Raw genomic sequence first — 12584 nt, 5'->3', positions numbered from 1 at the left:
AAAATTAGCTGGGCATGGTGGCTCATGCCTGTAATTGCAGCTACTCAGGAGGCTGAGGCAGGAGAATCGCTTGAACCCGGGAGGGAAAGGCTGCAGTGAACCAAGATTCCGCCACTGTACTCCAGCCTGGGCAAAAGAGAGAGACTCTGTCTCAAAGAAACGTTTTCTTAAAATGCATTGGCTGTATTTCATATATAGCAAGGAGATGTAGAGACACTAATTGGGCAGTTTGTGGACTTGGGCAGGACTTTTCCAAGTCACTGCTGAAGGACTGGTTCAGATGGGGCTATTTTGGGGAGATCCTCTAATGTCACTATCTGAGGTCATTTTTCTGAGTGATTCAGTTTCCTGAGAGGAATCCTCTCGACTTTTCCTGGGAGAGTGTATGTCTGGCTGCAGCATTCCAGCATCCAAGTGGGAAAGGGGCTTGGCGTGTTTCTTACCCTTCAATGTGTAGACTTTTGCTTGTCCCCTTTTCTCTGTAGGTCCTTCTGCCTTGGGCCTTCATGTATGTCCACCGTTCCTGGGCCAGAGCCTCCTGGTTCACCCTCTCCAGGGAGTGATTCCTGGCCCTCTGCTGGGTGGCAGGTGGCCGTCACTTGGCTACTCAGGGTTGGGGAGGGGATCTAGGGTCTGATCAGTTCTTACAGACTTTCAGCCCTACTGTCTTCAGCCCTCCTGGCCGTAAGGCCCTGAGGAGTCCCTGAAAACTCAGTTCCTGAGCCTTTTCGGGCTTCTGCTTCTGGGTGGTTCCCCCCTGCAGGAATCTGACTCTCAGCTTTCATCACTCTAGCAAGTCAGCTACTGCCTGGCCATCTGCTTCCCAGCTTCCAGAATCTTGTTGACATCCTTCATGACTCATCATCACCCCTTATGGATTTATGCCTTGTTTATTTCCTCTACTGTCATTATAGTGGAGTCTTGGAAGGAAGCAGTGATAAATCTGTCTGCTCAATGTGCCATGTTTTTCTAGAAGTGCACTCACTGTGGGGATTAAGCAGGGATGTGACCAGGTCCATTAGGGATGTAAGAGCAAGGATACTGGCCTCCAGTGGAAGAGGGATTACTGGGGTGGGGGGTGGGATTGGAAGCAGAGAAGAGTTTTGTTTGGTGGTTAAGAACCTAGACTGGCCTGTCCAAGAGGGTTGACCTGAAGAACTCTAAGAACCTTTCCGGGCTGACAGGTGCTTTATGGGACCTTGGGGAGAGGTCACAGCATTTTGCCAGTGTCAACTTGGACCTGGGTGGGGAGGAGGGGAGGCCCTGGTCCCTGGTTTCCTCAAAGCCAGCATTTCTACAGGGAGAGAGGCAGGCTAGGTAACATGTGGGGTCCTTCACTTCACCCCATGGACACCCCATGCAGTGACTCCATGACCAGATCCCAGGGGTGGCCAGGGGAGCGGGCCCACATGTCTCTCCTGTCAGTGGTGGGCAGCTCTTTGCAGTCTTGAGGTGAGAGTGAAGCTTCTGACCGGAGTCACCTACTGTCTGCTTTGACCTCTTGTGGGACTGCCCAGCTCTGCTATAGTTAGCTTAAGGAGGGGCATGGAGGGGAAGGGCTGATGGTTTTGGGGATCCGGGTGTGTCGGCAGTGCAGAGAACCTGGCAGTCAGCCTGCCAGAGGAAGGAAGGGCTGGCTGACGGCCACCTTGAGTTTCTGACTCCCAAGATAGCACCTGGGCCTGATTCTGGCAGTGGATTCTGTGAGGGTCACCTCATGCTCCCAACTTCTCCCATACATCCAGGGTGGGCTGAGAGGTGGTTGCGGCTTCAGCTGCCCAGCAGCAGGCCTGCAGAAGCCACATGTGCAGCGAGTCAGCACTGGGGCAGCCAGGAAACAAAAGGGCTCGGCTGCAGCCCAGGGACTGTTGGTGCCGGGATGAGGTGCATTGGACCCCTCAGCCTCTGGGTCAGAGGACCCCCTGGCTGGGATGGGTGAGCCCCCAGTCTACCTCCTCGAGCCACGGAATGATGGCGGGAAGGAGGGAGCCCAGGGCCAGCTGACCCCACCACCCCCGGCTGACACTCTGCCCCGGGTGCAGGCCCAGGGAGGCTCAGGGAGCCCCAAGCCGCAGGAGAACTTGGGACACTCCTTTTTCCCTGCCAGGCCTCACTGCCATGGTTTTGAACTTGTATGTGGGGTGAAGTATTTGAGGCCAGGCTCGCGGTTGAATGGGAGGAGCCCTGCACTGGGGGTAGCCCAGTGAGTAGACACAGCCTGGTGCAGGCAGCCTGGGCCTGGCTCCAGATCCTGGCCATCACGTCCCTCTTGCGCGACCCGGGACAAGTGACGTATGGGCCCTGAGTGCATGAGGGGAGATGATGGTAGAGTCTGCCCAGGATGTTGTGAGGAGCAAATGAGAGGGTATGCCCCCAGCACCCTGGACCAGCCTGGCACGTGGTCATCTTGGGCACTAGGACTGCATCCAGCAGCTGCTCATCTGCCAACGCCCATGTTAGAGGATCTGTTTCCAGCCAGCATGGGCAGTCTGAGTGATTCCAGGAGGATTCCAGGGTTCTCAGTAGAAGTCTGGTCACCTTGGCTTTCTTCTCCGCAGCTCTGGGCAGAGTCAGGGGCCTGTCACTGGCCAGGGGACTTAGGAGACCACACAGACCACCCACCCCACCCTGGGTCTCCCAGCTGCCAGGCCCCCTCCTCTGAAATCTGGGCTTCGGGATTCCATGGTCTGATCCACCCTCCCAGCCTCTCTCCACACCTGTCTTCAGCACTCTTGGCCCTGTTTCCTGACCCTTTCGTGTTCTCCCAGCCTCTCCACATCTCGGAGTGTCTCTTTCTCTCCCTGCTGGACTCCAGGATCCATCACCTTTGCCCTTCTTCCTTGTGCGACCCCCTGCCTGTCCCAGTCAGGACTGTATGCTCATCCCAGCCATCTGGCCTGGCACCACCTACCCTGAGTCCACGCAGACTGGAGAACTGGAGGGATTTTGCCTCCCCATCTCCCCTGCCTGGCTAGAGGCCCCAGGTCCCATGGGTCCTGCCTCCTTCCATGCTTCTGCCCAAGTCGTGGCTGCCTGGGTCATCCCCAGCCCCGCATGTCTGCATGGCTCAATTCTCCCCAGCCACTGCTGCCCCCCAGAGGGCCCCAAACCTTCCTCCAGGACAGCAGTGAGCTGTGGGCAGGCTGGTCAGCATGCCAGGGCACTCCTGCTGCTAAGCCGTTGTAGTGGCCGCCTAAGGTCCAGCAGGTACAGCAGGCTGGTCACTGGTCCCAGAAGCAATAGCATGCCTGAGGGCTGTACAGAGTGAGGCAGGGGCAGAAGCAGGTGCCAGCCGGACCTGGGCCACCCTCCCCAGGGCCCCGGACTCCATGCTCGCTGCCTCGTGGTGGTTCTGGGCAGCCTTGTCTTCACCACACCGCAGCAGCAGGAGCGTGTGGTGGACACAGATGGCACCTGCTCGTGTCTGCCAGTTTCCCCGCCACCGCTGCCAGGGAATGCCAGCTGGAGGAAGGCAGGAGTAGATAGGGTATGACAGAGGCTGGAGGCCAGCCCTGTTGGGGAGTGGGGGAAACAGGGGACAGGCACGGATGCCCTAGGCTCTCTCCCAGGGGAGGGGCTGCTTTCCAGACCTTGCCCTTCCACAGATGACCCGAGGTCTCTGCCTGGGTGGGGCCGTCAGAGGCTCTGTTGTGTCAACTGTGATGTGATGTTCTCCGGATCCTTGTCGGGCCTGGCTCCAGGGTCTGGGCTCAGACACGGAGGCTGCAGGGTCGGAGAGCAGGGCCACATGAGGGTTTGGCGGTCCAGGAGGCCTTCTGAGGGAAGGGCCCTGGCAGCGTGTGCAGAGGCCTGGGATTGGGGTTGGGGTTGTTTAGCCAGCTGGAGTGCCCAGGAGGTGAGATGAGAGAGGCTGGGAGGGCCTGTGCTACTGGCTGCAGGTGGAGGATCGGCTGAGCCGAGCGGGGAGGCTGGAGTTTCCTACAGTTGTAGGGCTCTGTGCCCCCTCCCACCTCTCCTCCTCTCCTGGCCCCACCGAGGCTTCTCCGATGGGTCTCACAGGCTGCGCCCCCCTCCATCCTCCCGTCCCATCTCTAGCCATGTGTGGAGCCTGTGCCTGGATGACCCGCCTGCCAAGGACATCATTGACTTCCCATCAATGCTGCCTGGGGTCCTCTATGATGTGAGCCACCAGTGCCGCCTCCAGTACGGGGCCTACTCTGCCTTCTGCGAGGACATGGATGTGAGTGGGGCTGGTGTGGGTGTGGGGGTGTGGGGACCTGGCAGGAGGGCTTAGGGGACAGCTTTCACCAGCCTGTGGATGCCAGCCTGGGAGCAACCTCGTCTGGGCTGGGCTACGCCCCTGAGTGACACTGTGAGACGTCAAGTGGCCTGTGGGAGAGGCCAGGGATGGGCGGCCACAGACCCAGCTCTGAATTCTGGGTCAACCGTGGACCGACTGTGACCCTTCGGGCAAGTCCCTTCGCCTCTCTGGAGCTGGCTCATAAGAGGGAAAAGGAACCCCTGTGGGGAGGGTCTATTTATCCTGGCGAAGATTGCCTGAAGTGATCTTCTAACAGGAGCGTTTCCAGAGGAGGGGCTGGGCCGGGAGAGGTGTGGACAGCTGGGGACCGCTCTGAGCAGTGCAGCCCCGGGCGCCCCACACCACCACGTGGTCTGGGGAGGAAGGTGGGAGCAGACACACAAGAAGGGACCTCTGGGGGTCTGTGGGCCCCTGCCATGTGGAGGGGTGCCCAGGGACCCTTGGGGACGGGGTGGCGGCAGGGTGGGTGGCGGCACTGGGGAGGGGGTGAGGCTATGGCCCATGCCCTCCTCCTCACAGAATGTCTGCCACACACTCTGGTGCTCTGTGGGGACCACCTGTCACTCCAAGCTGGATGCAGCCGTGGACGGCACCCGGTGTGGGGAGAATAAGGTAGGCGACGTTCCCAGTCCCGGCAGTGGATGTGTGAGAGGCCAGACCTCCTGCTGTGACCGGGCCCTGGAGTCAGCCCCGGCTCACAGAGAGCCCCATGCTCTCTGCAGCCCAAGCCCCCGTCTGCGAAGTGGAGGCATTGGGGCCAGGGCTTGATTCCATGATTCTACAGGGTGTCTTCAGCTGAGTCAGCACGTGGGCTGTTTTACTCCCTGCTCAGCGCCTCCATGTGGCCTGGGTCACAGATGATTGTGATGATTGCGAGGGGGCCTCTCTCACCTTCCATCCTTCCCCTCTGTGCCTTTCGCAGCCTTCCCACCCACCTTGTTCTCACTAGGGTGAGGATGACTGATAGGCTTGGGGGTGGGGTGGCTCTACCTCCGTCTGTCTCGGTAGTGGTGTCTCAATGGGGAGTGCATACCTGTGGGCTTCCAGCCCGAGGCCATGGATGGTGGCTGGTCTGGCTGGAGCGCCTGGTCCATCTGCTCACGGAGCTGTGGCGTGGGCATACAGAGAGCCAAGCAGCAGTGCCTGCAGCCTATGTGAGTGTGGGGCCCAGGGTGCCCTGGGCAATGGGACAGAGGGACCCAGGCAGTCAGCCGATTGCAGGAGCTTGGCTCTGTCCCAGCCCCTGGCTCTTAGAAGTGTCCTCATAATGGTCAGTCTGAGTGTCCAGGCCACCTTGAGTCACTTTCAAGGAGTGTTCTGAGGGCTGACAGGGTCCCCACTGCCGACCCCTTTGCAGAGAGGGGGACACTGAGGCCCAGAGACTGGAGAGACTCAGCAGAGGCCACGTGGCAAAGCAGCTGCTGGCTGGAAGGAGGCAGGAGAGGGCAGTGGGGAAGAGCATGGGCCCTGGACCTTAGATGGCTCAGGGTTCGAATCCCCTCTTCACCCCTTCTCTGGGCCTCCATTTCCCCACCTGTATAATAGCAGTGCCCATCCAGTAAAGTCGTAGTCAGGGGCAAATGCAGTTTATGCAGGCCATCCCCTCAGCCCTGCAGCTCATCTGTAGTGGGCACTCAGCAGGAGGGGCTTGGTGGCCTCAGAGGCACAACAAGGGTCTGAGATGAGATGGAGCAGCTGGGAGGATGGGACAGCACTGAAGGGGTGGCCTGAGGTGAGTGACTTCACCTCTCTGGATCTCTGTTCCCCATCTAAATGGGGGGGCGCAGGGGGTGTGAAGATCTGGTGAGAAGCAGAGGCCAGTGGTACTGTAGACCGAGGCACTACCCGGCTGATCTTCACTTCAGGAGGCCACCCGGGGCAGGCATGGGGTTCACAGCCAGCCCCACCCAGGGCCCTGTGCTTACCCAAGACTGGCCTGTGCCCCTCCCTGCCTCCTGGCCTCCAGGTCTGAGCTGGGTGGGGGCCAGCGACCCTGGCCTAAATGTGGAGGATTTCAGGAGCTGTGCTCCGTCAGACCTTTCAGCTGGCTGGGGCTCTGGGCGCTTCCTTTAGACCCAGGCTGGGGGTACTGCCACCAGGAGGAAGGCTGAGGACTCAAGGGCTCGTTAGGATGCTGGTGTCATGGGCTGGAGACTGGGAGTAGTCCCTCCAGCCAGTGCCAGTGATGCCTGCAGCTTGTCCCAGCTTCTCAACAGCCCTCTGCAGGGGCAGCCCCAACCCCACTTTATACATGAGGAAACTGAGGCCCAGAGGGTGGCCGAAGACTTGTCCACGATCACACAGCAGGTTGGGGGCAGAGCTCAGGCTTCCTGCTGCCACCTCCCCACAGGTCCTTACAGACAGGGAGGGTGTGTCTGGGCCACAGGGTGGGCAACCCAAGGGAGGGGAGCAGCGTGCACAAAGCTGGGCAGCAGGGATCTTGGGGTGTGGGTGCAGGAGGAAGCTGCTTGCTCTGGGCTGTGGCCATGCAGTAGCACTCACTGGGCCCTCACTGGGGTCCACCCCGGTTCTCCCCACAGGCCCAAATACAAAGGCAGATACTGTGTGGGTAAGCGGAAGCGCTTCCGCCTCTGCAACCTGCAGGCCTGCCCCGCTGGCCACCCCTCCTTCCGCCACGTCCAGTGCAGCCACTTTGACGCTATGCTCTACAAGGGCCAGCTGCACACATGGGTGCCCATGGTCAATGACGGTGAGTGCTGCCTCCCATGGAAACATTGAGACTCAGAGGGCGGCGAGCGGGGTGTGGGTCCAAGGTTACCCTGTGATGCAAGCAGGAGACCCAGTCTCCACCCCAAGCCTGGGCCACTCCCACTGTCCCCTGGGGCTGCTGCTCGCCCCTAGCTCCCCAGTCTGCAGCCTTGCAGATAGCTACCAGCCCAGCCGGAGCCTCCAGCATGTTTGTGCTGCTTGGGAGCCTCCAGCCTGCCATGGATGTGTGTCACGGAGGGGTCTTCCTGGTGGCCTCCATACTCCTGCTCCAGCTGCTGCTGATGACTCTTCTACTTGGGCCCCCAGTGAACCCCTGTGAGCTGCACTGCCGGCCCGCGAATGAGTACTTTGCCGAGAAGCTGCGGGACGCCGTGGTTGATGGCACCCCCTGCTACCAGGTCCGAGCCAGCCGGGACCTCTGCATCAACGGCATCTGTAAGGTGTGCCTGGTTAGGAAGAGGCTCTCCCAGCACTGCCTGCCCCCAGCCCCACTGGCGGGCCCCAGGTTCTCTCCTGGTCCTCCTCGGGCCACCCTCCCCATGCTCTACCATCGGGCTTCCCAGCCCCTACCCTCTATGACCTCTAAGGCAAAGCCCCTACCACGCCTCCTGGCACTGGAGACCCCCCCCAGTCAGGCCTCGCCCCACTGCGTCTCCTTGGATGCCTGCACCAGCACCGCCCCAGCCAGGAAACCGGAGCCCAGGCAGTGGCTTGACCTCTTGCTGGCTGGCTGACCCCAGGCAGTGGTTTGCTCCCTGATAGAGGGGTTAAATGAGGTGGCACAGGTGACATGAAGGGCTCTGAGCCCCGAAGAGTAGCCCTCAGTGTTTGGTAACAATTTATATTCTTATTTTTAATAACAACGATGGCCTCTCCTCTTTGCCCATGTCTCCAGCCACCTACTTGTCCTTGCTTCTTGCCCTCTAAACCACTGGGGTATCAAGGCCTGGGCTCCGAGGAGGACCAGGAGGGAGGTGCCAACCCCCAGTGCCTTTGACGTTGAAATTCCCTGCACGCGCTGCTCAGGAGCCCGTGGCGTGTCAGATCCCCTGCCTGCCCGCAGGCTTTGCGGAACTCTTCCCTTCTCTTGTCTCTTGTGATGCTCATGACATGCCTTTAAGGGAGGGGTGGGTCTCCCTGTCTCACATCTGAGGAAACTATGAGGCTCAGGGAGGTAGAGAAGTTCACCTGGGTCAGAGGCACAGCTAGGGTGGGGCAGGGCCGGAGAGAGGCCTCCCGACCCCCACTCCCAGCTTTCTTCTCCTGACCCTGGCTGGCCCCCGGTGCTGGGGCCACAGAGGGCTGGCCGCCAGCACCAGGGGCCTCCCCTCCTCGTGTGTTGCAGAACGTGGGGCTGTGACTTTGAGATTGACTCTGGCGCTATGGAGGACCGTTGTGGCGTGTGCCACGGCAACGGCTCCACCTGCCACACCGTGAGTAGGACCTTCCAGGAGGCCGAGGGCCTGGGTATGGGGTGGGACCACTGTGGGGAGGGGTGTGCTCTTCACCTGGTGGCCCCTTCCCCATCTCCCCCGGGCCCCTGTCCTTGGCCTCGTGGCCCCCACCCAGCCTAGAAATGGCTAAGCAGGGAGGGCTTGCTGGGGTGGATTCTTGCAGGAGTCAGGGGACCCCTGGCCCACATGCAGAGACCTGTCCCCATGGGGAGTCTTCCTGTCCCAGAGACCCCAGGCAGGGCCACCCCGACTTGTGTGTGGCCCCTGGGCCTTTCAAAGAATGGTCGTCTCCTCCTGAATCTTCTGAGACCCCAGCTCCATGCCCTCACCTCTGGTCTGTTTTGCACATGTTGCTGAAGTACTGACTGTGTGCTAGGTGATGAGGACATGCAGGTGAAGCGCTCAGTCCTGAAGGGGAACAGAACCTTCTGGTGTGATCAATGCAGTGGAGGGAGGCCCAGAGGGCTGTGGGAGCATTGAGGAAGAAGGTCCTGGCCTGGGGAAGTCAGGGAAGGTTTCCTGTAGGAGGCGGAAGTTGAGCTGAATCATAAAACTCAGAAGAGATGGAATGGGCATTCCAAATGGAGGAAAGAGCTTGCGCCAGAGCCCTGGAGGCAAGAAGGGAAGGCAGGGCCCACTATGGGGCCTTGAGTGCCAGGCTGAGAAGCTTAGATTTCATCCCAGAGATGCAGTGCAGTGTGGTGGATAAAGCACTGGCCCTGGAGGCTGCTTATATTGCAGCAGGACGCTCATGCACGTTACTCTCCCTGTCTGCCTCACTTTGCTCATCTGTAAAACGGGGATAACAATAGTACCATGCTATAGGGCCGTTACCCATGAGCTTACACATGTGAAGTGCTGAGAGTCGTGCGCGGCACGTGATGGGTGTGATGGAAGTGAATGAATAAAAGCAGGCCGCGTGGGGATGAGGAGGGTGTCCCAGGAGAAAGGCCTGGGCACTTTGGTTTTTTTTAGAAAGAGAATGCCAGCCGGCCCTTAGAGTAGGGGATGGATCCAGCCTTATGATGAGACCAGTTTAGGTCCCCAAGAGAGGAGTGACGGGGCATGGCCACGGGGTCAGGATTTATGGCACCTCCGCAAGGTTTTGGTGACCCATGACCGATCCGAGCAATTTGGGGAGCTCAGACTTTAAAGCTAATGGCGAAATCTTTGGCATCAGCAGGCGGAGGCAAGTGGGGAGAGATGTGAGGGGAGCAGGTGGGGATAAGCAAGCTTCTCACCCTGGGCACAACCCTTGCCTGACAGGGTATGTGGACGTGGGGCTGATCCCAGCCAGCACACGTGAGGTCCGCATCCAGGAGCTGGCTGAGGCTGCCAACTTCCTGGCACTGCAGAGCGAGGACCCGGAGAAGTACTTCCTCAATGGTGGCTGGACCATCCAGTAGAACGGGGACTACCAGGTGGCAGGGACCACCGTCACATACGCACGCAGGGGCAACTGGGAGAACCTCACGTCCCCGGGTCCCACCAAGGAGCCTGTCTGGAACCAGGTGCCTGCCTCCCGAGGCCCAGGCGGGGGGAGCAGAGGCGGAGTCCCCAGGCCCAGCACCTCCCATGGTAGGTCTCGTCCTGGAGGAGTGAGCCCTGGGTTAGTCACAGAGCCTGGCTCTGAGCCAGACCCTCCTGCTGAGGCCTCTACCTCGGTTTCCCCATCTTTAAAATGGCCCAACTGTGTAGCTGCAGTTCACAGAGGTGGCTGGGGTCAGCTCCTTTAAGACTGGGTGGATGGAGAAGACACCTCGTGCTCACGGGCCCCCGCCTGCCCACCCAGCTGCTGTTCCAGGAGAGCAACCCTGGGGTGCACTACGAGTACACCATCCACGGGGAGGCAGGTGGCCACGGCGAGGTCCCGCCGCCCGAGTTCTCCTGGCACTATGGGCCCTGGACCAAGTGTACAGTCACCTGCGGCAGAGGTGAGAAGTGGGGCAGGCACAGCCCCGCCAGCAGGGGCTTCATCTCTGGACAGGGACACTGGCTTCAGCTCCCAGCTCACTGCTGGGCCACCATGGGTTTAGAAGTTTGCTTCTCTGAGCCTCAGTTCCCCATCTGTGAGATGAGGCTAGCAACCGCCCCATGCCCCAGGCCCACTGGGAGGGTAAATGGATGAGGCAGGTGGGTGCTGGCTCGCGGCGTGTACTCAGTGTGCTGCAGCTCTTGGCGTTCTCCCTCCAGTGGACACAGCTCCCCCTTGATTTTGTCCTTGCTCGGCTCCGGCAGGTTTTGTGCCTGCATTTCTGCTGCGTCCCGGAGACCAGTCCAGTGGCCCCTCACCACACTGACTTATTTCCCTGAACTGTTTATGAAAAGTAGGGCAATTTCATTAACTCCGACTCTTCCTCCCCATATTTCCCTCAGTCTCCCCCCATGCTCCTCAGTCTCCCCTCTCTGTCTCTTTGTCTCCTCCCCACTGCTCCTCAGTCTCCCCTCTGCCCCTCCGTCTCCTCCCATACTCCTCAGTCTCCCCCCATGCCTCTCAGTCTCCCCCCATACCCCTCAGTCTCCCCCCAATATCCCTCAGTTTCCCTCTGGCCCTCGAGTACCCCTGCCACGCCCCTCAGTCTTCCTCCCCTGGCTCGGTCTCCCCCGCCATTCCTTGGTCTCCCCCTAGCCCCCCAGTCCCCACCCGACGCCCCTTGGTCTTCCTCCCCCTGCTCGGTCTGCCCTGCTGTTCCTCGATCTCCCCACACCTCAGTCTCCCGCTTTGTCTCTTAGTCCTCCCCTTTCCCCCTCAGTCTTCCCATCGTTGACACTCAGTATCCTCAGGGTCTCAGAATCGGGAATCTGAGATACAGACATTTGAGCATTCCTTCAAATGCTATTATGATGACAAAGTGAAAATGGAGAACTGGGCAGATACCTTCCAAAGCTAGGAAACCCATTTTATCTAATACAGCTGTCTTTATTTTATTTTATTTTATTTTATTTTGTTTTATTTTATTTTATTTGAGATGGAGTCTCACTCTGTCGCCCAGGCTGGAGTGCAGTGGCGCGATCTCGGCTCACTGCAGCCTCCGCCTCCCAGGTTCCAGCAATTCTCCTTCCTCAGCCTCCCAAGTAGCTGGGATTTACAGGCACGCACCACCATGCCTGGCTAATTTTTTATTAGTGGTAGAGATGGGGTTTCACCATGTTGGCCAGGCTGGTCTTGAACTGCTGACCTCAGGTGATTCGCCCGCCTTGGCCTCCCATAGTGCTGGGATTAGAGGCGTGAGCCACTGTGCCTGGCCTAATACAGGTGTCTTTAATTGGACAAACGTGAAAACCAACAAATACATTTGCAGCACTAGACATTTGGGGAATTGTCTTTCAGCAAATTGGCTGCTTTGCAGGTGGACCACTTAGGAGCGTCTGCAGAGGCAAGTGCCCTGTGGTGGCTGGAACAGACAGGGGTTCTTTGTCTCAGGCAGGAAGTCCCAGGTGCACAGTCCAAGCTGGCGGGACCTGGAGCTGACTGGCCCTCAGCCACACCATCCTTGCCATAGCAGCCTCCCCTCTACTCCTGCTTGCCACAGATGGTGTCCTCCCTTCCAGGGCTCTTGCAGTGTTCTAGGCAAGAAGAAGGAGAGAGGAAAGGGCTGACTCCCAGCGAGGGACTTGTGCCTTTTTCTCCTGAGCCAGGACTGTGTCCCAGACCCCCCTAGTTGCAAGGGAGCGGCAGTGGGGTGTGTTTTCAGCAGGTCCCACTGCTGCCTTGAATAAAATCAGACTCTGTTGGTGAGGAAAGAGGGGGATGGATGTGGGACTGGCAGCTCAGGGGAGGGACAACTTACTCTCGGGACCACGGGGCAGGGGGTGGAGCAGAGAAGGCAGAGCCACCAGCAGACGGGGTCCTGCAGCTGGGCCTCAACAGGCAGTATGGAAGTGAGTGTCCAAGGTGAGGAACGTGGCTGTGCAAGGTCCCCAGGTTGGACAGTGGCAGAGGATGTAAAGGACTGGAGCAGTGCCAAGGCTGGTGTGGGGATGGAGAGCAGGGGCTGTCCATTGATGCCCCATTTCTTGTCCAGACATTCTCTGAGCCATTGGGAAGGGTGTGGATGGTGGGACCGTGTGTCAGTGGCCCCTGGACACACTGGGCCCTGAAGGCTCAGGCAGCGGCT

The 12584-nt window shown here is 59.4% G+C and overlaps 1 protein-coding gene across 1 annotated transcript in view; it reads left to right on the top strand.

Moving 5' to 3' along the window:
* Positions 1-12584, top strand: part of LOC134729058 (A disintegrin and metalloproteinase with thrombospondin motifs 7-like) — a 52154-nt gene that overhangs the window by 29867 nt on the left and 9703 nt on the right. Inside the window, 8 exon segments of the mRNA XM_063596507.1 lie at positions 4057-4201; positions 4802-4894; positions 5291-5436; positions 6823-6992; positions 7319-7454; positions 8358-8479; positions 9733-9977; positions 10259-10400. Coding sequence (XP_063452577.1) covers positions 4057-4201; positions 4802-4894; positions 5291-5436; positions 6823-6992; positions 7319-7454; positions 8358-8479; positions 9733-9977; positions 10259-10400 — 1199 coding nt within the window.

This window comes from Pan paniscus, chromosome 16 (genome assembly GCF_029289425.2).
Source record: "Pan paniscus chromosome 16, NHGRI_mPanPan1-v2.0_pri, whole genome shotgun sequence".
Classification (NCBI taxonomy): Eukaryota; Metazoa; Chordata; class Mammalia; order Primates; family Hominidae; genus Pan; species Pan paniscus.
The sequence above is the reverse complement of the archived record's forward strand: the minus strand, read 5'-3'. Positions and strand labels throughout refer to the sequence as shown.